The 24791-nt window shown below is 40.0% G+C and overlaps 1 protein-coding gene across 5 annotated transcripts in view; it reads right to left on the bottom strand.

The window, feature by feature from the left end:
* LARGE1 (LARGE xylosyl- and glucuronyltransferase 1) overlaps nucleotides 1–24791 on the bottom strand; it is a 273696-nt gene that overhangs the window by 80966 nt on the left and 167939 nt on the right. For all 5 annotated transcript variants that reach the window (XM_032687802.1, XM_032687804.1, XM_032687801.1 and 2 more), the window contains one exon: nucleotides 24071–24242. In XM_032687802.1, coding sequence (XP_032543693.1) covers nucleotides 24071–24242 — 172 coding nt within the window. The remainder of the gene's footprint in view (nucleotides 1–24070; nucleotides 24243–24791) is intronic.

Here is a 24791-nt window from a genome sequence, read left to right as displayed (position 1 = left end):
ACAACCTTGGGAAATGTTTTGTAACATGTCAGAACACAAAGAATACAGAATTCAGTAATTAGCAAGCATGCAGAAAGATTATATTCATATTTTGTATGTATTGGTGGGTAGAAAAACAAAGGAGGGACAGCAAACAGGAGTGCTGAAACCATAGCAGACTGGACAGTCAGGTTGATGAGAGTAGTTAAGAAGATTAATTATACTCTAAACTGAACTCCCCTAGTCGGTCAGTGCTCAATAATTTAAAAGACAATGCCAGAGCCTTCATTTCAAGGTGAAAGAAAATTCTGATGATGAAAGATGCAGCTGAAAACTTACTTTTAATTAAAAAGTAAGCAGGCTGAAGCTCCTATGTGCCTAACAGGAAGTAATAGCATTTAGGAAACAGTGGGGAGGGATTTTTATTTAGATAGTTCATTTTATTAAATAAAAGAATTCAAAGAGAACCAGTAACGACTTTTCCATCCTAGTATCCTCAATAACACAAGATGATTATTCACCAACTTAATGAGAAAAAGTTTGAGGCTAAAGAGAAAGCAATTAAATTGACAGATTTGCTGCTACCAAGAATGGATACCCACAAAATGCAGAGCTAGGATGCATTAAATGACCAGAATAATTCATGAACATTCCCAGGAAGAGGAAGAAATGGATGACAAAACTCCCATCTTCTATGCAATACAACAGCAAGGCCAGTGACAAGATAACTGATAGGTGCATGTTCAGATGGACAGAGAGGTGATATATTCACAGAATCACATATTCCTGACATTCATAAAAAATTCATCAAAATGATTAAACTAACAGTATATGACACATGAGAGCTCAGAAACTGGAGCAAAAGAGGCCAGATTAAAACTCATTTTCTACAGAAGCTGGAGACTTCCAGTTAGCTTCCCTCACTTGCTACAAACACTTTTAACCTGCTGAAGTTTAGTTACAAAACTATTTTAGTATTAGGAATTTATGAGATGTGGGCAAGAGCTTTTATATCTAGGGATCATTGAGCTCTGTAGCCTCAGGCATGCATCATCTGCCATAGCACGTGCCAGTGGGGAGCAGCAGCAGTTCATCATGGTCAACTGCGACATTTTGCTGACTGCCCCATCTTGTTCCCAATGCTAAACTCAATGATCTTAAACTTCAGCATCAAAGCCCTAACAGGAAGTTAGTACATTACACATCCTGTGCACTTGGAAAGACCACATTTGGCAGATACTGTTCAATGAGGGGGATAATAGAGGATGCTGGTGGAGAGCAACACTTGGCCCTGAATCTATTAGCCAGGACAGGCTCTGATGTTATCAGCCCTAACTCAATGCTGTATCTCAGTGCATCATCATTTTCAATCTTGCTGAAGTCAATGAGACTACTCATGAGCTTTTACACTTCAGCCTATGATTAAGTACTTCACTAAATAAGGTCATTAAATTTAAATTGTAGATGCTTGCTAGGTACTCCTGAAGGTTGTTCTCTCACCTGCAACATAATCCCTTCAGGATCATGGCTGGCAAAACAAGTGGCTAAATAACATCCAAATCTGCATGTCAGCAATCCTCCCACTAAACTTAAGACATGGGAAATTGATTAATTCAGGAGGGAGCTGTGTTTACCCTACTGCTGATGTAGGGAAGAACGGTAGCATGTCACCGCTTTCAGAAAAGACACACAGAAAAGGAAAGGTGAATGAACCCGGCATACTGCAGTGTCTGGCAAAGGTATCTTTGTTTAAGTAGCGGAACCTTTATGACTGTGTTATTGCACCATTTTGCCACTATATATATTTTTGCCATTTCTCAGCAGGAATAATCAGCACAACACAGTACTTTGCCAGTGCAGTTAGCTAGCTCAGGTACATGTGCATGTGTTGGCCCTCATAGAGACATATCCTAAAGGATTCCTAAAGGATTAACACAGTACTTCCAGACTAGTACTAGTAAGCTATTTTCTCTTCTCTCTGTTCAGCGCGCACGCTTCAAAGCAGCCCTACTTCTACCCTGCCTCCTACTCCCAAACAGGCTATCAATCATGATGAAGTGTATGCTAAAGCCAAAATGCAGATAACAGACCATTAAAAGCTCAAATGAGACTACTAAACACGTTTCATTAATCATAGCACAATCTAGTCTTGAACCAGGAGCTACAGATTTGGCAGGTCAGTAATGGAAGGCTTCTTTCTACCCGTTCCTAGAGACTAGAAAAGGGAGAATGGCTCCTGGGCTGGTTGCCTTAAACCTTCTGCCCTTCTTCCAGAGCTTCCTCTGGTGTACATGACCTATGAGGGTTACATTGCTGGGAAAAGAGTGAGACGATAAAGAATAAAAATAAGAGACCTGCTAAGAAGAAAGATTTTGAATGGTGTTCGGAGAGCTTGGATTCTCAAAGGAGCCAAAGCACCCATAACTCACACAAATTTTAGTAACAGCGCTTCAGAAAAACTGGCCAAACTGGCTCCCCCTTCCTGGCAAGGGGTCTTTATTTAGGGATTTCACAGGATATCAGAAAGAGGATTTTTCTTCTCAGGGGATCATAGCAGTGCTGATTCTACCAGTACAAAATCATATCAGGTAAATTTTAAAGGAAATACTGTAAAAAAGTATTTGCCCCCTTTGTACCACTTCTTATTGGTACATCTCTGGCTTTTCTCAGTAGCTTCCCAAGGCTTTTCCAGGGAAAGTCATCAGGTTATTCATTTCCTGCTAGGCAACTGCCAGGTCAACAAGAGCTACCTGCCAAGCACATCTGGCTGTTTAACCCCAGTGATGCCACATGCCTCTGTATACTAGCTTCAAGGTGGGACACTATCAATAAAAGACTTTAGTAATTAGTTGGGAAAAGAAAACATGCCAGAACTAAAAGGACCTAATGTGGTTTAAGTTTAATCCTAGTGGAGGATTTGAATCAACCAACTTCAAGGTTCTTTACCTTAGTTTCACCTCATTGTGGTCATGCTAAACTCCATGGTTTAGGTTTAAAAAAGACTCTTTCAAATGAGTAGAGATCAGTTGCTGACATTGTTGGATGGGTTTTTCTATGCAATGTTAAAAAATTGGAAAGAAGTGTTGAATGCAGAACAAGAGCTTTCAAAAAACACAGTAGCAGGGGCTTGATTACACCAGATATCCATTACTCTACTTTGGAACTCATTTTGTTTCAGAGATATGTATTTGATATGGCATCACATAATTCCCATATACTAAAATGACACAGCTCCTATTCCAGTGATGTGAGTTTAGAGTAGGATTCTGGATCACTAACAACTAAAAGACCAAAATACTTTTATATGTTAATAATCCCCTGATTCCTGTTATTTTTTGGAGAAAGATTGGTATTATAATATTACTGCTGCTTTTGTCATTTAATCTTGCCTAATATTTTAAATCTGCAGTATCTACTGTTCCTACTTGTGCCCTGCTAAATGGAGATGGGTTTAGAGGATTCAAAACATCCCTGTAATATACGCCAAAGAATTTTGACCCTACTGTGAAATTTCTTGAACACACTGTGCTTTATGGTAGGGGTTGGAAACATTCCTAAGCATTTGAAGAATTAAATTCCTGACAATTAATTATGTTTCTATAGTCCAGTATTTTCCTTCCTCTATGGAGCTAGGCAGCAGGAGCCCCACAAATATCCTGGGGGTTTTTATTAGTATTGCATATTCTAGAAGTATATAATAACATGAAAAAGTTGGGGTTTTTTCTGCTCTTTTTACAGAGTAAACTTTTTGCTTTTATGACTGCTATGAAAAGCAAGGAAATGTAACATTAATGAGCCAGGCAACAAACAAGAACAACACACTTCCTTTTTTTTTTGACAACATCCTCTTTAAGTAGGTCTCCTGATCTTTGAGGATTTTACTATGGTCACCTATCCCCTTTAAGGCAGGTCTCAGGAACTAACCTCTCAAAGTCAGTAATTCAGGTCCATGTATTCCTTCTTACAAAGGATTATTTTCTCCTGTGTGCAGAAGGCTATGATGATACCTTTAGTTTCATTGACACAGCTATATGTATATTTTTCAGTGCCAGGGTTTTGCGACAGAAGTGGTATTACCTTGGTAGCCATCAAACACTCCTGCAGCCAACCAGGATACAACAGAGATGAAGAGATACTAGTCCCATACTGACTGTTAACTGTCAGCACTTCTTATACCTGTGTTGTGTGTTAACTCCAGTGGGCAGTCCCGTCACAGACCGTCACTCACTTTCCCTCTCCCTCAGTGGGACTGAGGAAGAGGAAAGGAAGAATAAAAGCAAGAAAACTTCAGGATCCAGATTAAAAGAACCAAACAAACAACCAAGTAATCGTTTAATAAGTGAAGTAGAAGAAGAGGGAAGGGAAGACAGCAAAACCAAACAAGTGATGTCAAGGCCACTCCTGTGGGTAGAGTGATGCCCAGCTGGTTCCCAGTCAAAAAATGGCCAGTCCCCTAAAGCTCCCTCTTTTGCCTTTTACTGCTGAGCATGATTCTATATGGCATGGAGTAATTCTTTTGGTAGTGCAGGCCATCTGCCCGCTTGTGTCCCTTCCCAGCCTATTGTGCACCCACAGATCTATTCCCTGGAGGGCAGAGTGAGAAACAGGGAAGGCCTTGATGCTGTGCAACCACTGCTCAGCAAAAGTCAGAACATGAGTGTGCTATCAGTACTGCTTTGGTCACAAAATATGAACCCCAGCAGCACATGAGCTGCTATGAAGAAAATTATTCCAGCCAGGCCCAGTACAACCTGATACATAAAAAAACCCAGCACCACACAACTCAAACCAATTCCTGCTACCTCCTGTCTAATAAAAAGTGGAAGTATCAAATGCTGCAAGAGTATACATAACTACCTGTAAATACCATTTTTGTTTTCTCCTTTAAAAGTACTTGCATGCTGTAAGGATTTCCCCAAATTCCAGCCACCAGTGTAGCTGTACCAATGAAAAATGCTCTGCTACACAAAGGTAACCTGGCATCATTTGAAACAGCTCTCTGGCTTCATGCAAATGCAAGTTGCAGTTCACCTTATTTAGACTACAGACAGGTATCAAGTATCGATGACCAGACTTTTCCTTAACTTCCCTGTTACTCACATACACAGATCAGAATAAGTGAGGCTGGTATATAAAGGGGTCTCAAACCGTGCTAAACATTTTAGATAGGAGAGTATCCGAAGGGAAAACAGGTGAGAGCAGCAGAACTACCGTCTCCTGGACATCATGTCACTATTTGGGTTTTGCTGCAGTATGACCTCTTCAGGAGACCTGCCAGTGTCATGTGGACACAACATCTCCTCACAAGCAGCTGCCCTTCTTTGAAGCTCTGTCACCTTTCTCTGTCTGCAGAATCTACTAGAGAAAAGGAGAGATTACTGCCCTGTTCAGCCATCACAACCTACTGCACATGGGTTTCTTTCACTATGGTCTTTTACCAGACACTTCACAGACCCTTGGGTAAACGTGAACCAGGTTTTGAGAGAGGTTCACTCCCTCACTCCAGTGAGGGAGTGAAAATGTTAAAGGGGGTAGGAAAATGCAGGAAAATATCTTACTAGTCTAAGACTGCATGAGTCACGTAAGGTGTATCAATAATTAAACACTAAAAAGAATGAAACTGAACAAGTGTGGATTAGAGGCGCATTCCAAATATGGGCTGGAACTAATATGGCTTTTCTTTTTACCATCAGAGAAAGTTTATTACATGTACTTCAAAAGGCAGCTGACTTCGTGAGCAGTGGAGGTGGGTCAGATACATCCTTTCCACTGACACTCAGCATAAAAGGAGAAGCATTCATAATGGAATGGATGAACTGGCTACGAAAATAATAGACCATTACTTAGGAAAATTTTAAAGAGAGGATTAAACCCAAAAATAATAAGAGAGGGAAGGGGGGAATGGCATGTCAAATAAAAAGAGAATTCTGTAGTTATTTCACAGCTACAAAAAGTGTGTGCTGATGCCATACACACTCCTCATTTTGACCTCTGGCCAGGTCCATAAAACGTGACCTGTGATACACTAGGCTGCTAAAATGCCTCTACTCTCTTCAGCTGAGGTTACCCAATTAAATGTTAACAGTACTGAAAGTAGGGTAAAAGTCACTCTGATTTCCACTGTGTCATTAAATTGAGAGCTATGGCAGACACCACCAGACCAGAAATGTTACAGAGAGATCTAGAGGGATAACAGTGAGGATGAGGAAATAAAAAAAAAATCATCATCAAAAAGATACAAGTTGCTAAGCTTGAGAAATAGGAATCCAAGCAGAGAGAAACAGTGAATGGGGTGAAAATTGGTGAAAAGCAGTATATTAGACAATAAAGAGAGAGAGCTATGATCTGTTGTGCTTTTCAGAGGAACTGAAAGACGGGAACTGCTTGTTTCTTGTCTCGCTTTTGAGGCTCCCTGGTACTAAGCCCCTGCTTCAGTTAGATCCTCCTGCCTCTAATGGTGAGTCTTGCCTGAACTTGAAGCAATGTGGAAATAGAAAGTGCTGGTCCTTGCTGACAGTAGATAGGCACAACACAGCATCTGTGTAGCACCAGCTTTCTAAAATGCCCTTTTAAGAGCACTGTACAGCCAGAAAAATTTAGCTGTCTCTCTTGCACCCCATTGCTAAATCTTCTTGTGATTCTTCACAAGAAATCACATCAGTTTGGCAAGTGAGTAATTATCAGCCTGCCACTGATACTACAATGGCATTTTAGGAACAGGACTGCGCCATCATAACATGGGCTATAATATATGGAATAAATAAAGGAGACCCTTAAACTACAACTCAGACATAAGCAGACAAATCCCGAGCTATTCCAAGCTAAGTCAAAGGTATTGCAACTTCTCTTTCATGATGGCCAAATTTATCCACATTTCACAGTTTCCAAGATTTTGGTTCCTTAATTTTTTTCTTGAATTTTAACAGTTTCACATATTTTTATTTTTTTTTCAGAAAAAATAATCTGGATCAACTGTTTTCCTGGTTTTAGGTTGAGTATAGATGCTAAGACTACCTCTGAAAGACCTCTGCTGCTTACTGAAGTCTCCCGCCTTAGGAAAAAAACCCTAAACATACATCTCACATATGCACTGTTTTTCTAATTAAAAGCTGGACTGTCATCTAACTTTCACCAGTATAAAGGACAGCTTAAATGAAAGTAATGAAATTGCTCTGGATTCAGTCTATGGTAAATGACACAAGGATCTGGGCCTAATGTCATAAATGTCCCCTTTGGGATCTCCATTAGTAACACCGTTTTTTTCAGAGAAAAATGCACATTCTTGCAAGATTCCCTGGTGGGGAAAAATTGTGTTTTTAAGTACATTATTTGTACACATTGAGTACATTAATTGTACACATCTACTGTAAAATTTTGGTGAGATCTGAGGGGAAATGATTTCAACACCCCACTATCTCAATATACCTCCTCACCAACAGCACTAGAAATACATAAAGGAACTCTGCAACAACCGTAACATATAATTAAATAACTAGTTTCAGTCTGTATATATTCTAAGCCTATAAGGGAAAACCGTGATTCAACCACACCTGTTTTCTTTCTTAAGTATCATTAGTACTAATTGCTCACAATTTCACTCATGGCATTCACTGGATATATTTGATTGCTTTCAATATATTGCTAAGAGATACTAATCCCACTTGCAAGGCAGGTAATGGATACTGGAATTGGTAAAGGTGCTTCAAGCTTTCAGGCTAATAAAACAGTTGTGATAACACTTTATCTTGATTCATCTGGAAAAGTTTGCCTCCTTTTTGCCCGTTGACAATGGACCCACTATGAACAAGACACCAGAGCTACAAAGTTCCTAGGAACAAGCTTATGTTTTGCCTGACAGCTGGGCCAGACAGAGGCAGTCTTTGGAGAGAACAAAAAGCACTAGCTATTTTGGATTTATTAAGAAGCATATCCTCAGCGCATTTTTGCAGAGGTGGACATGTAAGCATGACTTCGCCCCCCCCTCCCCAAAGCCCTCAGCCTTAAATTACAGCTCTCCTGTTTCTGCTTTCAACTCTAGTTGCAACTTCCTTCAGAGTTTATCATTGCTTTTTCAAGCACTGGTCACAAGCGGACAAATAAAATGAAAGGTGCTCTCTAGGTCTCAACACACTTTCCAGAGATTACTAACCTAATCTTTAGTTCTTAATTTTGACAACCTGGAGAACTTACATATTGTTAGAGAAATTATTAAATGTCTTCCTCTTCTACCAAGGGATAAATTAAGACTAATCACAGCTTGGGATCATGGAAATCAAATCCCTTCTTCTTTAGATTCTGCTTTCCAAACTTCATTCTAGGAAATTAGCATTCCCATCTTGCCTTCAATGTGAAAGTCAGAGTTACATAGCAAGGTACCCTAGAGCAATATATTTCAACCAAGTTAGTCCAAGCCTCACTCCAGCAACGGCTCTATGTTCATTAGGACACAGGAGCTGTTCATGACTGAATCACCCAGCGAAGCAAACCTGATACAGAGTCAAATGTGGGCACAGAATGGCATTTCTATTGCATTAACCAGAATGCATGATTTGGAGTTTCTGTTGACTTTAAGCTTACTATGGAAAGACAGATGGTGTCTGATCCAGGGTGAGGTTTCTCGGAATAGTTAATCTGTTAATATTTTAGAACAGAAATGAATCAGTGAATTTATACCAGATTACCACTTGGTGCTAGGTGGCTATGACATTTCTATCTGTAGTTTTTTATTTACTGTATCACTAAACACTGGCCTTCATCAATAAGTCTGCAGTTTTCTGCCTTTTAGGGAAGATTAAGTACAGGACTGGCTATCTGGTGACAAGTGCCTCGCCATTTTAGAGCGAGTGTGTTCCAGCAAGAAACTGCAGATGGACCTCAGATGTAGGCTGGTAATATTTTCAGTGCTCCATTGAAAACACATGGTGATGGGAAGATCACCAAAGGTTTGCTGTAAACGATGAGAAAGGTGAAAAACAAGGCAGCTCAAGCATTGGTGTCACATCTTCAGTGACAAAATAGCTCTGAAGCACAGGAAGAACAATTGTCACTGAAACACGCTGATATTCAAGTGTCATTTCTGCTGCCCATGCCAACATGGTATTGTCGGCACTGTCTAGGTTATGGTAATGCTGATTATATGTTCTGTATTGCCAACATCCTGACACTCCCAGGGGAATATAGCAGGTCAGGGTAACTTCTGTTTTGTTACAGGGCTCTCAAAGAGTGTATTGCAACCTGCAGCTCTTCCTAACCTTTGCTTCACTTTAAAAGGAAATCTTCACAAATTCTCACTCTGCACAGGTACATATTCCAGATCTAGATCTAGATCCTCCCCTGCCATGGTCCCTGGCACTAAAATCTTGCTTCTTTACCTGAGCTTATCTCATATAGCAAGGGGTAACAACTGCCTTAGCACTAGCAGTGGGTAAGGTGGAAGCAGTTTTAAAAAGCTTAGTGTATGTCTATTATTTGGTTCTAATCCAGCCATAAACCCAAACTATGAACCACAGAGCAAAAAGAAGAGGCTATGGCAGCCTGTTCTGCATTTGAGATGGAAGACTGTTCAGATAATGGGTTTGTACTGAATGTAGCTAGTTAGTAAGATTAATGAGTAGAAATCATATTGCATGGTGGTCAGTCTTCAGTAATTTAATTGAAACAGGTACTAATTTCAAGGTGATATAAAAGTCCCTCTGAAGTTTGGCTACGTTTTTTTTCCTGGAGTAGAAGTCAACATCAATGTTATCAGGAGATAAAGGAGAAGCCAAGTATTAACAACATTTAACTTTAATCTTTGACTTACTAATTTGAAACTTGACTGGAAGGAAGAGCAAGGAGGAAATCATGTCCAGCAAATCCTGATTAAATTAAGATGAAATAGGTCTCACCTGGAAACTTCAAGATCATGGAGGGGATTTCCAATACCATGATAATGAAGGATAAGGAACACCCTAGGATGTAATTTCTCTGAACACGTTAGAGGGAGACATTCAGAAAGCAGGAAGGACATCCTCTTTCCCACTAATCATGACTCCCAGGTAGGGGTGAGAAATCCAGAATGGAATCTGGAGAACTGAGGGTCAAATGAGAGAAAGTAATAGTAGACTTGTCTAGGCTTGCAAAGAGGTCAGTAACCATAAAGCATAACTATAAAGCATTTCTTGCTGCCTGCTTCACCTTGGCAAGGGAAACTCTTGCAAGATCCTAGCTGGAAGCTTTTATGTTTTTTAAAGCATGCATATCAGGAATGCAAAGTTTTTTCATCATTGATGCAACTGATTACAGGAAACCGACGGACCTGTGCCTCTCCATAAAAATACTGATCAGTAACAATCTCCACAGCTGTCTGGCTACGCTTGTCTATCCTCTTTCCAAATAAGTTGTGCGACTTGTCATATAATTATAAACCTGTAACAGTGTAGTCTGTACTACAATGGTTTGCTGGGACAGAGTAAATGGTCTGTGACAGGTCATAACTTCAATCTGAAGCTTGATAGTGAAGATGCACAATAATCTATCAGGCATTAGGAGAGCTGATATGCTCCAGTGGTCCACTGCTCCAGGACAGTTATGTAATGAGTAGATGGAGATGCAGATTTGTGGAAGGAAAAGCTCTATTACCATTCTTTATGAAGCAAAAAAGCTTTGCAGAGCACAGCTTTTAAAGATATCACACAGGATAAGGGAAAGTCCTCAGTATAGACAGATCACAAACAATTTAGGGTTTGCCAGGTTGTGACCAACACCCTGAAGCTTGCAGGCTATCAATATGCAGCTGGAACCAGCTCTCAGCACGAAGCCCTCTCAGCTTTGTGAGAGGGCTGCCTCATTCCGCAATTCTCACTTCAGCCTGGGAACAGTCTCAAGGAGCAGCCCCATGCAGAGAACTTTAAAGTAGTCCCCTCTTTTGATAACTACACTATCATGACAAGTTGTTTTTATACTAACTCCCTGGTATATAGTCTAAGCCCTAACACCTGTTTTGCCGTGGCTTTGTTTGAGTATTTGCTGACATGGACTGATTAGCCAGCCCTGCTTTAAGCTCAATACTTCTGACCTCCACATTAAGCAACAGGAGTTTATTTTTACTCTTTTCTGTTCTCAGTCAACCATGACACCAGATTTTCTTCCTGGATTTAAGTATATGCTTCATTTTTGTTGCTTATTATGTCATTCTGACACTTTATGGAACCCCTGTAGTGTATTGTGATATACCTGCAAAAAGGCCAGTGTTAAAGACACTATGAGAAGAGGAAAAAATAAAAAAGGATTCTCATAAAAACTGTCACCCACAACAGCACGTTTCTATGGTAATACAGGACTGCTTTGGGTTGTTATGGCAACTAAACCTTTAAAAGCAATAGCATAAAACCAAAGCAAAAAAAAAAGCACAAAAATGGAGCTTCATCACTGCTCTTCTCAATTTTATAAATAATTCTAGCCCTCCTAGCCCACACAAAGACTAGATTGAGTGTTACAGTGATCAAAACTCTTTAGGAAGAGAAAGAAAACCACCTGGCTTCACAGCAATGGGTATGTAGAGCCTCTTACCACTCTCTTAGAAGCAATGACTAGAAGTGCTTGGCCATAAGCAGAGCTCCTGCACCATAGAGCAAAACAAATAAGGTGATAACAGTGACAGTAGGACTAATTGCTGACTGCAGCTAAGTGGGGATGGTATCTGTACTACCAACCTGTAGGACGGACAGGCCAAAATTCCATTAAATTAAATGTTGTGTTAGCTCCTTAATTCTACCATGTACTTCATTACTTCCTTGACAAGTTTTTTCTTGTAGTCAGATATCACTGCCAAGAAAATGCAAAAAAATTTCTAGATACATACATTTGCCTCTGTATAGCTTCACAGAAATTTACTGTGATATATGGTGTTTTAAGATAATCTCAGGTTTCAAGATAAACCATCTCAACTGACTGGGGATGTGTTGTCACTTCTCCCTTTTTCTTTTCTTTTCTTTCTTTCCTGCTCAGTATCCTGTATGTTCGCTCACACGTTTCATCTCCACATTGTTTTTTTCATTTATCTAACAGTTATATCCACTTCCTATTATTATGTTTAAAAGAATTACATGATCATGAGAGTGCAACTGGCAGTGTGCGAACATTCTCCTCTAATTCTGCTGAGGTACCTCAAAACTCATACTGCACAAGTGCATGCCTTTGCTGCCCTGCTTATGCACTTCAGCCTTTGTGCACGTCAGACCTGGCTGAGGTCACCCAACTCTTTACTCATGACCCCTAACAGGATTCTAGAGCTGAAAGGAGAGTATATTCAAAGATTGCTCCTCCAACTATTCACATCTTTTTTTAGTTAGCCAAAAAGAGAAGATGTAAGTTCAAAGGAGGAATGTTTATGTAAATAAAGGAGTACAGGGGCCAGACTTCTTTACTGATGTAAGTCAGCAACATCCTGTTCACTCTAATGCTTTATAAAGATAGTTTATATCAGCTGAGAGGTACTCTTTCAGGATTTTAGGAAACCAGTGTACCAACATTTAGATCATCATTTCTTAGTATTGGAACCTTAAAAATTGCTGCCAATATGACTCTGAAGCAGCTCGGCAAAGCCCTACAGAATGTCACTTCACACCTGCAATAATGATATCCTGAAGCATACAGAAATGAAATATTATTACTGTCTATTAAGCATAACACATGCCGGAAGACATGGCAATGCAATGAATTAATGAAGTTCAGGAGATCCTGTGCCAATTTCAGAGGTGATGTGCATTTCAGTAAGTTGCTGTGAGCATAAACTGGCAGACATTTAGTGTTGATGACAGAAGAGTGGTAGCATTGAGTCAGCCAAGGACAATTTTAAATAAGAAAAAGTATGATGGCTCAGTTTGCTGTAGCTCTGCCCAAAGCTACTTATCTCAAAAGGACAGAATAAGCATGTGCTAAGTCTTCAGATGGTTCATGGTTTGGCCTATTTGTCCAAAGCACCACTGAATGCTATAACACCTTCTTTGCTATACACCTCCACTTCTGTTCCAACCAGGCAAATTCTCTTGTTGTGTCACAATAGCACTTCCTTGAGAGCTCCCCCACTCCCTAAGCAGAAAGGAAAAAACCACCACATCCTCAAATGCAGACATAAGTTTCTTCAGGATGTCACTTAGTTGTGCTAGTAGTTAAGGGCTTTCAAGAATCTGTACTACTGACATGTTCGGTCCCACCTCCAAAATGAATCCCAGAACCACACAGACCAGAAGCAGCTGACACAGGGTTTGTGTTACACCAAAGCAAGAACACCACCAGCTTAGATCTTGAGACCCTTCTAAGTATTTAAGCAGTGCAGAGGAAACATAAATTGGCCTGGCTTTTCACCAGAAGATGTCTAATGTGGATCTTTCTACTGACACGAACTCACAACTTACTGCACCTACGGATTTCGCACTTCAGGTCCAAATTCTTTTCAGGACTATGAATTTCACTGTGACTAAATGCAGGAAATAAAGTAAGAATACAGAAGAGTTGTGGTCATATTTCATTGCTGAGTTGTACCATGTGTTCATCAATCACCTTCTGGTATGTATCTAGAAGGACTAGGACAATATTCCTTTTGTTGTTAGCAGTGTCTCAAAGGGCAAAAAATATTTACCTTGAGGAGTCAAAGGGAGAAATTCTTTGTTTAATTGAACTGCTTGGCCCATGCTGAATGCATCTAGATATTACTGCAAGGAAGATGAAGTGGAGTCAGCTTGAAATTTAAGTCAAATAAAGTAAAATAAAATCACTTGGGAGATGCAGAGTGAAGTGGCCCATTACAGACATAGTTAGTTCTTTCTTTTAGATTGTTAGGGTTAAAATAAGGGGTTCAAACATCCCTGATTCTCTAGGTTAAGTGGAAACCTGTGAGGGTTCTACTATTTCCACAAAATTGGACTGATTACTGATTTCACTTCAGTGTCTAACTTTTAGTTCATGTAACTGTCCCTGGGTTTTGCTCATGGTGCATTTGTACACAGTGTTAGTGCTGTTATGTAATAAATTGGTTTAATTTTGTAAACACATTTCCCTCTTACATGGTTGTACGGAGAGCAATACCATGCACTCACCCTGCTGATGGGATAATCATACCATTGACCTCTGGACCGTATGTTCTACCTTGTAGCTTGAACCTGTGAGACAGATATTCCCTACGCCACTTTACCCTATGCAAATCCATGTGCTGCCAAGGACAATATTACAGACATAATTTGCAGCATAAAACCAAAAAGGTGAAATCTCGAATGAGAGCTTTGTAATTGGAAATGGGGCCTTAGGTCCTTAAAAATATGGATTGTTAATGCAGAACAAGGTAGGTTCAGAGAATAAACCTGGCTCAGAGAAGGAGAAAACAGAATATCAAGTCATTACAATGCATGTCACAGAGAACTGTGAGAAGTGTTTGTACTTGATAGATTGCATGTGATTAGAATGAGGGCCTTAGGCACGGAAATCTAGCTATTAAATATCATTCTTTCTTTAGTCCTATTAATATAACTATTAAACCTTAGAGTAAACTTCATTTATTAGGTGAATGACCCATGTGTCTCTTTTGCTTGGCTTTTTTACACATGCAGAGGTTACTTATCATTACACATTATTAATTGGTGAACAGGTTGCCACTCTCTCCGTATTCACTGCCTGCTTATGCATTGCTCTACTTTACTGTCATCTAGGAAATGCAGAGTGACTGGCCAGAGGGATTAGTACATGGGCTTAATTTGCATACTCCACCCAAGAAGACTGGCAGACATTTGGGTTTGGGGTTTTTTAACAGCCCTTTAAAAAAACATAATTAAACAAGTTGTAAGTTGACAGGGTAAGGGTACTGAATGTATCTGAGAGGAAGCATGTCTACAATTGCACAAGGTGAACACATTATAGGAGAAAATGATAAACCTAGAACATATATTGGTGGACAGCAACTCCTGACTGATTCCCTCTACTTTGTTTGGATTGGGGGGTGTTCTCATTATTTTTCTCCTTGGTTTCTTCCCACCCAGTTCTTATATGCTTTCACTTTAGCACAGCCTACTGGTATCTCATTCCCAGAAATACATTTTTCCTCTGCCAATGCAAACAATACAAACATGCAAAGCAGAAATGCTTCTTCTCCTAGTCTGCACCCCATGGGAGCTGGATTTTCTAGCTTCTGAAAAGGCACAGGTTTTGCTAGTCAAGGGAGATAGGGATATGCACTTTGGTCCTTTGATGCCGTGCTCTGCCCAGATTTCTCTCACTAAATATTTGCAAGGCAATTCAAAAAGCTCTAGGTCCATTCTCCACGTCTGGAGTACTGGAGATTAATAAAATTAAAGCATCTTTAAATTCTGAAGAAAGAGCTCAGAGGAGAGACAAACTGTTTTTTTGCTTTATCGCTGTGTGAGTCATACAATGTTTAGTTTGGGTGTTGGATACATCATAGCATCTAAGCCAAAAAGACAGCTGCAGAATGAGTGGCAGTTTAACAAAGACCGGAGAATAATGTTGAAAAATCACTACATTGACGTTGAGAGGGTAGAAAAAAGCCCTCAAAATTTCAGTGTTGCCAACAAGATTTTATTACAAATCTTGTAGTATGTGGTGGGTTTTTATTCTAAAAACTCTGGTTGTGGTATCAAAAGATAACAAAAGAATATCAGCTTTCATTTATAATTAAAACACCCCTAGCCCCCAACAGGAAAAAGCTTGAAAACATGAGCAAAGGGTATCCCTTGGAAATAAAAACGGAAAAATAAAGAACCCAAATCTTTTATTTTATTTTAGAATTTACCACACCATGAGTTATCCCCAATTTCTATGCAGTCTTGGCCTTTCACCTCTAAATATTTCTGCCTGATGGCAGAAACAGACAAAGGGCCATTCAGCTAAAATAGAACTACAGATGTTTCAGAAACTGCAGCCATTCTATTTTGGCAGCAATTCATAATCAGAATTTTCTGATTATGTCCCTTGTCACATTAAAATCCATAAACTAGAATGTGCACATGCTGATCCATATAATAAACTCCCTCCCTTGGAGCTCATTTACTGAGGTCAACCTTCTCACATACTGCCTTCTCAATAAAGGAATATCACAGCAAAGCAAACTGCAATTAGGAAAAAAAAAAAAAGAACTTCTAGCCAGTCAGCTTATCCGACAAGCATGGAGAAACAAAAATGTTTTTCCCTAGACCCAGAGAATCAGCAGGTTCCATCTCTTTGCTTGATCCCCTTCTAATTAAAGTCAGCAAAATTAACCCCCAATCACAGTTAGAAACTTGTCTTTTTTTACCCCAAATATCCTAAAGCCTGACTTTCTTTGGCTCTACACCAGTGTTCTCCTGTAGTTTCACACACAACATCAGCATCATGAGACAAGGGAGCACGACACCCCCCAACATTTCTATCAGTTACAGCTAACAAATAGGATTCTTTATCAATGAAGCTTCAAAGGTTCTGTAGCAGAAAAGAAGAAAACATCATGGTATAACAATCAGGAATAGAAAATCTTAAGCAGATAGAGTCTCCACAGAGACCTTTTCAAAGGGAAAATGTGTTTCATTTGTGTAATAACCCTAGGATGAGCTATGTACTGTAGTCTAACCATTAAACACACAAATCTTTCAGAAACTAACAGATGTTACTTTTATGAGGAAAGACAAGTGCCACTCGGCCTTTTTAGACACTTATAAAAATTTAGATAATTTTAAGCTATTTTAATAGCTGCCTGACAATTTTATTAATGCACTCTGCTGTAATGTGATCCTGTTGCCTTCACAAAAAGACTCATACCATGGATTTTTATACACACTACGGTGCATGTTGCTAATGCCTTCCTCTTAATTAGTAAGAAAAGAAAGCCTATAGTACTGACCAGAAGAAACAGAAAGATCTCTGTAGGATTTAACACAAGCAGTGTATCAGCCTGCAGAGATCCTGTCTCAAAATCATCTGGCAGCTTTAATGATTTACTCAGTGTAAACTGACAGACTGAACTACAGAACCTACCCAGAATCAATTCTGTGGATCAAATCCTGGCCTGAGCCATAGATGACAATGAATTTTAAATTTTAATCTTGGCAACAACTGAATATTTTACATCACCACAAGGAGAGATACCTATAAAAAGCACAGTCTTTGCAGAAGGAGAGTCAAGGGCTATGACAGGTATAGTTTATTAAAACGGGGCTTCACTGATAGAGCCAAATTCAGGGAAATTTATACAGCACCTGCTGACTCTGCCTGACTCTCACCAGTGCCATCAGCATCTCACTTTCTGGCACACTAAATTCACACGCAAATGAAAAGTAATGCATGCCTTTGACATTACGACCTTATGCATAATAGTTCTTGTAGAAATATAATTACCAAATCCCCTAAACAAAATGCTTCATTTTGTGATGGTTGCGACTTGCCCCTCCCCCTTTTTTTTCCTTCCTCTTTTTCCCGAAGAAGCTGAAAAAATAGTACAAACCCAGGTTGTTACCTCAGGTGTTCTGCAGAGCAATATGCCAAAGCACCCACATACTGAGTGTTTGCAAATTTTAAGTTTGGGATTGACTATGTGCCAGTCCCTCTTCAGCTGTGGGCACTTGATCCTGCACCAAAATCTCTGTTGACCTTTTCTGGTATTTATGATGTCAGTATGGATTTTTATCATTGTTTGAGCTCCTGACACAAAGCAAACAGCTTCTATAGCATGTTTTTATTCATGAAAAGTATGAATCTGTGAATATCATTCTTCCTCTCAAGCTTGCCATTTCTCCTTCTTGCATGCTCTGTTAATGGAGGTAGGTGACTCTTCCTTATTACCTTGTTCCAGACAAGACTTACTTGAACACTAATTGTAGCTTATAGTCTCTGGGTGTCTTAGCATACAAGTAGAGTTATTTGAAATGCACTAGTTAGGTCCTATCCAGCCTCTATTGTTTAAAAGTACTTAAAATATTCATCATATCATCTAGCTGGGTTGTAAAACTAACATGTAGTAGTAGTAGTAAGACATCACTGTTCAGTATAGCCTCTGAGTTTTGACATGTACTTAGAAATACCATAATGCCCTTTGATGTAACATTCAATTTAACACAGAGCTCCTCAACACTAATCTCTACTGGGATTATTCAGGTCTCATTTGTGAGTCTCGGCTGTGACTCATACATAGCAATGGCCTAAAGGGACCAGGCAGACACAAGAATTGTCACCTGACACTAGATAAAGCACCAAGACAGTCCCTTTATGTGTACAGCACCCAGCACAAAGAGGTTGTGATCCTGACTGAAACTGCAATCTGTAACACTGTTATAGTCAGGTGCCAAATAAACTCACAATACCATCTACGATGAATACTCTTGAGTATCCATATCTAACATAGAGTTAGATTAAAAATCAGATTTTTAGAAAAAAGAACACGCAGTTCAGTACTATGAGTTTGGGTGAGCAAGAAGAATAAAACATTTAGCAGATGTGGCCTTTAAAAGAATTTTAAGATTGATAGCACAGAACATAGCTTTGGACCCATTGTTTTCTCAGAAGAATTTGCCCAATTTCTGCAATAAAAGCATATTGGTTACAGTAATCCCTGCTGTCTGAAACCCTCTGCAGCACTTCATCCAAGAATGTACTATGATCTACAGTCCCCCTCTTTTGCCCTTAGGCTAGGTGGTTTCTCAAGTTTAGAACTGTCAAAATCCAGTGAAAGATGAATAGAAAACATAATCAGTGTCAGCTAACTCAGAGAAAACATGCATGACAGGTTATCTTCACCAGACTGGCTGCACTTTCAACTCAACCTTTGAAGTCAATATTTTGGAGATATATATCAGTCCTAGAGAAACAGACTACCTATCTATAGTGCAAGAGAGAATGATTCTAAAGCAGAAATGTCCAAATCTCAGCTGAAAAGCTGAATATGGCTCTTGAAATTTAAGTTACTGGTTCCCAAAGACATATTTATGCATAGAGATTGAAGCTTGCATATAAAAGGACTAACAATTACACAATCCCAGTTGACTGCTAAGAGAAATTGTTAAATATTATATTGTTTGAGACACTGTTCCAGGCTACCAAAGAGAGGTGTGAATTTCTCCCAAAGCCTAAGGTTGCCACTTCAAAGAAGAGATTTTCAAATTTTTTCACTCAGCTACAGAACAGTTGGATCATATATTGTAAGGATGTATGCAAGAGCGTATCAGAAAATGGCAGAAGAGCAATAATTTACAAAGAAATCCTACTTCCTTTTTTCCATCTACAGAGCAAAGGTAGTAGTACCTTTACTATCAAAAATATTAAGTTGCTATGTAAGGGTCTGATCTTTTCAGCAACTCTTAAGATGACTGGAAGAAGAATCTTTGCAAAACAAGGATTCTGGGCATTGCAGGTGCTATTTAAAACATATTGTAGGGCTTTCTACACAGCAAATTGGACCTGGTTAAACTTCAAGACAGTCTTGAATCTGAGTTTCTTCCAAGCACGGTGTCCTAGAAAAAAGGAATCTGAGCTCTTGGTCTGCCTTTGTCACTATTTTTGTTGGGAAGAAAAGTCTTCCTGGGGACAGAAAGAATCACACACTCTAGGACCTTTTCTGTACGTGTGGCTGCAATTTGGAAAAGGCTGTGCTGGACTGCCTCATCAGTTATCCTGCAGCAACCCGCAGACAGAAGCTCTTGCCTTTTCTGCACTGATGTGAAAAATTCTTCTGTTTGCTCAAAAAGCATCCAGGTGTAAGCAGGTTTATAATGGCAGCTTCTAGCCATCAACTGGGTTTTTGAACATTTCTAGAAGGAGACACAGTGAGTCTAGAGCTGCCCTCCAAGCTGGGGCTGGGCACAGTGTCAGGTTCCTTTGGAGAGTAGCCTTTCCCTTCATAGGAGTCTTACTACTCTTCTGTTTATGCAATGTTTCAACAAATATACTAGATTGTCCTAAAGAAATTTTCATAAACTTACCTAGGACTTCTGAGAGAGAAACACGGAAGAGATTAAAACATTAGTTTAGAAAAAAAATCCTTCAGAGGAATAATTGGGGCTAGTGACTTGAGACAATTTTTGCATCTTTTGTAATGCTGGAAAGAGAAATAAAGAGAACCTAGGAAAAACTGGGAATTACCATGTAATTTACAACAAACTTTTACAAGCAGTAAAAGGGTATCAGTATCTCTCCAACTTACTTGTCCTTGCTTTCATTTCCATTGAATCATAGAATGATACAATCATTTAGACTGAAAAGGACCTTTATGTCCAACTGTTAAACTTATACCACCAAATATACCACTATACCCAGGTGCCATATCTACACAACTTTCAAATAGCCCCAGGGATGTGACACGTCTTCCAATGCTTGACAACCCTTTCCATGAAGAAATTTTTCCTAATACTCAATCTAAACCTCCCCTGGTGAAAGTTGAGACCATTCTTATCCTATTGCTTGTTACCTGGGAGAACAGACTGACCCCTACCTGGCTACAGCCTCCTTTCAGGTAGTTGTAGACAATGACAAGGACTCCCCTGAGCCTCCTTTTCTCCAGGTTAAACAACCCCAGCTTCCTCAGCTGCTCCTCATAGGACTTGGGCTCTAGACCCTTCATCAGCTCTGTTGCCCTCCTGTGGACACATTCCAGCACCTCAATGTCCTTCTTGTAATGAGGAGTCCAAAACTGAACAAAGCACTTGAGTTGCAGCCTCACCACTGCCACGTACAGTGGGAGAATCACTTCCCTAGTCTTGTTAGCCATGTTATTTCTGACACAGGTCAGGATGTCATTGGCCTTCTTTGCCACCTAGGCACACTGCTGGCTCATGTTCTGCTGCTGTCAACCAGCATCCCCAGGTCCTTTTACACTTGGCAGTTTTCCAATCACTCTTCCCCAAGCCTGTAGCACTGCAAAGGGTTGTTGTGACCCAAGCGAAGGACCCGGCACTTTGCCTTGTTGAAACTCACAGAACTGGTCTCTGCTCATCAATACAGCCTGTCCAGATCCTTCTGCAGAACTCTCCTGCTCTCCAGCAGATCAACACTCCCACTCATCTTGATGTTCTCCGCAAACTGAGTGCGCACTTGATCCTTTCATCCAGATAATTGTAAAGATATTAAGCCAAATTGGCGCCAATACTGAGCCCTGAGAGACACCACTAGTCATTGGCTGCCAGATGCATTTAGTTCCACTCCCCACCACTCACTGGGCCTAGCCATCCAGCCTCTTTTTTACCCAGAGAACAGTGCACCTGTCCAAGCCATGAGAAGCCAGTTTCTCCAGGAGATTACTGTGGGAGACAGTGTCAAAGACTTCACTAAAGTTTAGGTAGACAACAATCACAGCCTTTCCCTCATCCACTAAGCAGGTCACCTTGTCATAGAAGGAAATCAGGTTGGTCAAGCAGGACCTGCTTTTCACAAACTTAGGCTGACGGGGCTAATCCCCTGGTTGTCCTGCACATGCCACATGACAGCACTCAAGGTGAGCTGCTCCATGACCTTCCCTGGCACTGAGGTCAGGCTGAGAGGCCTGTAATTCCTTGGATCCTCCTTCTAGGCCCTTCTTGTAGACAGGCATCACATTTGTTAATCTCCAGTCCACTGGGACCTCCCTGGTTAGCCAGGACTGCTGACTGATTCAAAGGGGCACCTCCCCTGATTGCCTCCTTCACCAGCTGTGTCAGGAAATTATCTTCCACACACTCCAGGAACTTCCTGGACTCTTTCCTATCCCCTGTGTTGTATTTCCAGCAGACATCTGGTAAGTTCAAGTCCCCCATGAGAACAAGAGCTAGCAATTGTGAGACTTCTCCCAGCTGCTTATAAAATATTTCTTCTGCCTCTTCATTCTGGTTGGGTGGTCTATAACAGACTCCCACCATGATATCTGCCTTGTTGGCTTTCCCTCTGATTCTTACCTACAAACACTCAACTCCACTGTCATTGTCATCAAGGTCGTCTTTGGTAATAGAACTGCAGCCTATGACACAGGCTGGAGAACAAGCCTGTGCTTGGACACTTTAATTTCTTTCTTCTCCCCAACATTTAGGATCCAAAGTCCTCTCCCACCCTGGATCAACACCCAGTGCTATGGGATTGTCCCATCAATTCTTTCTTTGTGCCTGGGAGATGAGCAGATGTAGACACTGACCAATCTATTGCCAGGATTAGAAAATTGTGGAGCAGCAGGTAGTCAGCTGGAATTAAAAGGACACACTGGACAATTTACAAAATCATACATTTGGGAGTTGTGCTATGTATGTTATGAGGGCTGGCAGTAGCACAGGAATTCTGTCTCTGTGTGTAAGTTAGAGCTTTTCACAGATCTAATCAGATGACTGTTCTTGCCTAGCTCTATGGAGCCTGACTTCCACCTACTTTTTTGTTTCCATTAACTATTCTTCTCCACGCTTCCGTATTTTCTATCTGTATTTTCTTTCAATCTTATGTCTGCTTCTGCTCCATGTTTCTCTCCTTACAAGTGGACTTTATGCTTGGTTTCATTCACCCAGTAAAAAAGCAAGGGATCTTAATTGAAATTATGGCAGAAAACATAAGCAAGATGATCCCTCTCATTGTCTCAATTCAGATTTTGCTCTCTTCGACCATGCAGTCCTCTACGCCCAAGTTCAGTTTATACACATTTCTTTACATGGTGCATCATGCTTATACACTATATTCAGTAAAATATTGCTATTAATGGGACAGCAGTACACGGTGAGACAGTACAATAGCACAGCATTACTCCTTAAGCATAAATTGATGTTACTTATGGTTGTTAAGGTATATGTTTACATGAGACTCAAGGTTCAGTGGAGGGAAAGGTTTGGTGAAGAGGTCTGAACAGTACCTGAAGAGGAGGAAAAACCTGATATTCCTTAATGAAGAAAGCTTGTGAATAATTCAGTTAAGTAAAAAGGTGATTGCTTCTGGCCTGCTGAAAGGACATCAGTGTATCCACAGACGGGAAAGGAAACAAATGCATTGAGGAATAAGCACTAGAACCCTGTCCTTGACTGTAGAGCTGAAGATAATAGGTCTTGCCCCTTTGCTGGGTACTGGGAAAGGCAAAGAGGCCTTGTGGATTTTAGGAGGGGATAAGTACAGTAAATGTACTCTCTTTTTTCTTGCCCTCCTAATGGAGTGGTGTATTTTGGCTTATGTAAATGAATACTCCCATTTGCTTAGGCTGACTTTTCTTGAGATGATTTTGAGAGAGCTGACAAAATGCATCAAGGTTAAAATTTTACGGGGTTGTAAACCTTCAAACCAGCATGCTGGAACGCCTATGTGCTTACTATGCAGTACATATTCTGAGGGCAAGAAGAAAACAGTAGGGTATCTCTCTGACTCTGAACAGCTTGCAACACTAGAACCTGTGAGAATTGTATGGTTTTAGCAGTGTGCCACCTAGGAAAGTGCTTTGGTTTGTGACAGGGCAGTGGGGAACTTTTTTGTGATCATCTCCTTACAGAGTTACTCTGAAAGTCTCCTTTCTTGGTAAAAGTATGAGGTGCATTTCCAAGGAGCTGTGGGACATGGAGATAGGTGAAGAAAACTATTTTAGGTGGATACTTAGAATCCAGAACCCTTTATCAACGCATTAAGAGGAGCAGGCAGGAACTCATTTCTATTCACATGTGTTACTCTGCTCCCTTCATCCTCCTCCCTGGTTCAAGAATGATCCGAATTTCATTCACTTTCAGAGGTAATATGGAAAAGTTCTACTGAAAGTAATAAATATTTTTTATTAATAAAAAAATAATAAACCCCAAGCTCTTCCAAGTATAGAATACTTGGAAATTCAAATACCAAGAGGTATTTGAATAGCACATCACTAGAGCATGCTCATAATTCTTTATCACCTACTTGTATTGTCAAGCTCTCACCTGTCCCAAATAATCAGACCAATAAAACCAACTACATAGATAATCAGTGTTGTCAATCATTCTATACTGAACATCATTGAGAAAAGAGCTCACAAAGAGAACAATTATATTGAAACACCAAAAACTAAAAGAGTGAAAACATTTAACCAATCTTAGATAGCCCTTTCACCCCCACTGTATTGTTTGCTTTAACATTCTCCCTCCCCCTCCAAACAAGGACAGCAAAAAAATCATTAAAATACCTTTGAACTTGTGAAAGACGGCCCATAGCTCAGCAATGTCAGTGGCAAATGTAATGTCTGTGTCGAGGACAATGACTCGCTCAAGATTAGAAGGTAGAGTCTTAGTCAGAACCAACTTCATCAGCCCGTAAATCCCAGAGTAGTGTTTGTTGGGGATCCAAGACACTTCCGACTTGATAGGAATTGGGAAGTGGGAAAGAAGAAGAAAAAATAGTCTTCATTAGAGAGAGAAACTTTTCCTGGACACTAGTTTCTTGTAATAGTGGAAGATCTCTGAGGTGGAAAGTCATCTAAAATCCTGCTTTCAAATTTACTTCAGAAGCTCTGAAACATGCAGAAGTTTCTGAAACCTTGGGAAAAGAAAAGTTCTCTGAGGCAACTGCTTCACGCAATAAAATTAAAATTAGTTGAGCCTTTCCGGTCCGGTACAACTTGTTCTGAGGCATTCATGCATCCTGATAAAATTGAAATATATTTTTAATCTAAAACTGCAGGTATACTGTACCTTACTTTCATTTTCAACCAAAACAAAAAATGTTGTGTTTGCCATTCCCAGAATTTTCTGACTCTTGAGGTAGAAGTAACAAACATAATTTTTTTCCTTATATTTTTTATAGATTTGGAGGTCAAAATTTCAAAAGGCCAGGCATTCGGTATAATAGGACAGAAAATTGTAAGAAAAATGTTTCTTACACACTTAAATGTTTCTTTAAGCCTTACA

This window comes from Chiroxiphia lanceolata, chromosome 5 (assembly GCF_009829145.1).
Source record: "Chiroxiphia lanceolata isolate bChiLan1 chromosome 5, bChiLan1.pri, whole genome shotgun sequence".
NCBI classification, from domain to species: Eukaryota; Metazoa; Chordata; class Aves; order Passeriformes; family Pipridae; genus Chiroxiphia; species Chiroxiphia lanceolata.
The sequence above is the reverse complement of the archived record's forward strand: the minus strand, read 5'-3'. Positions and strand labels throughout refer to the sequence as shown.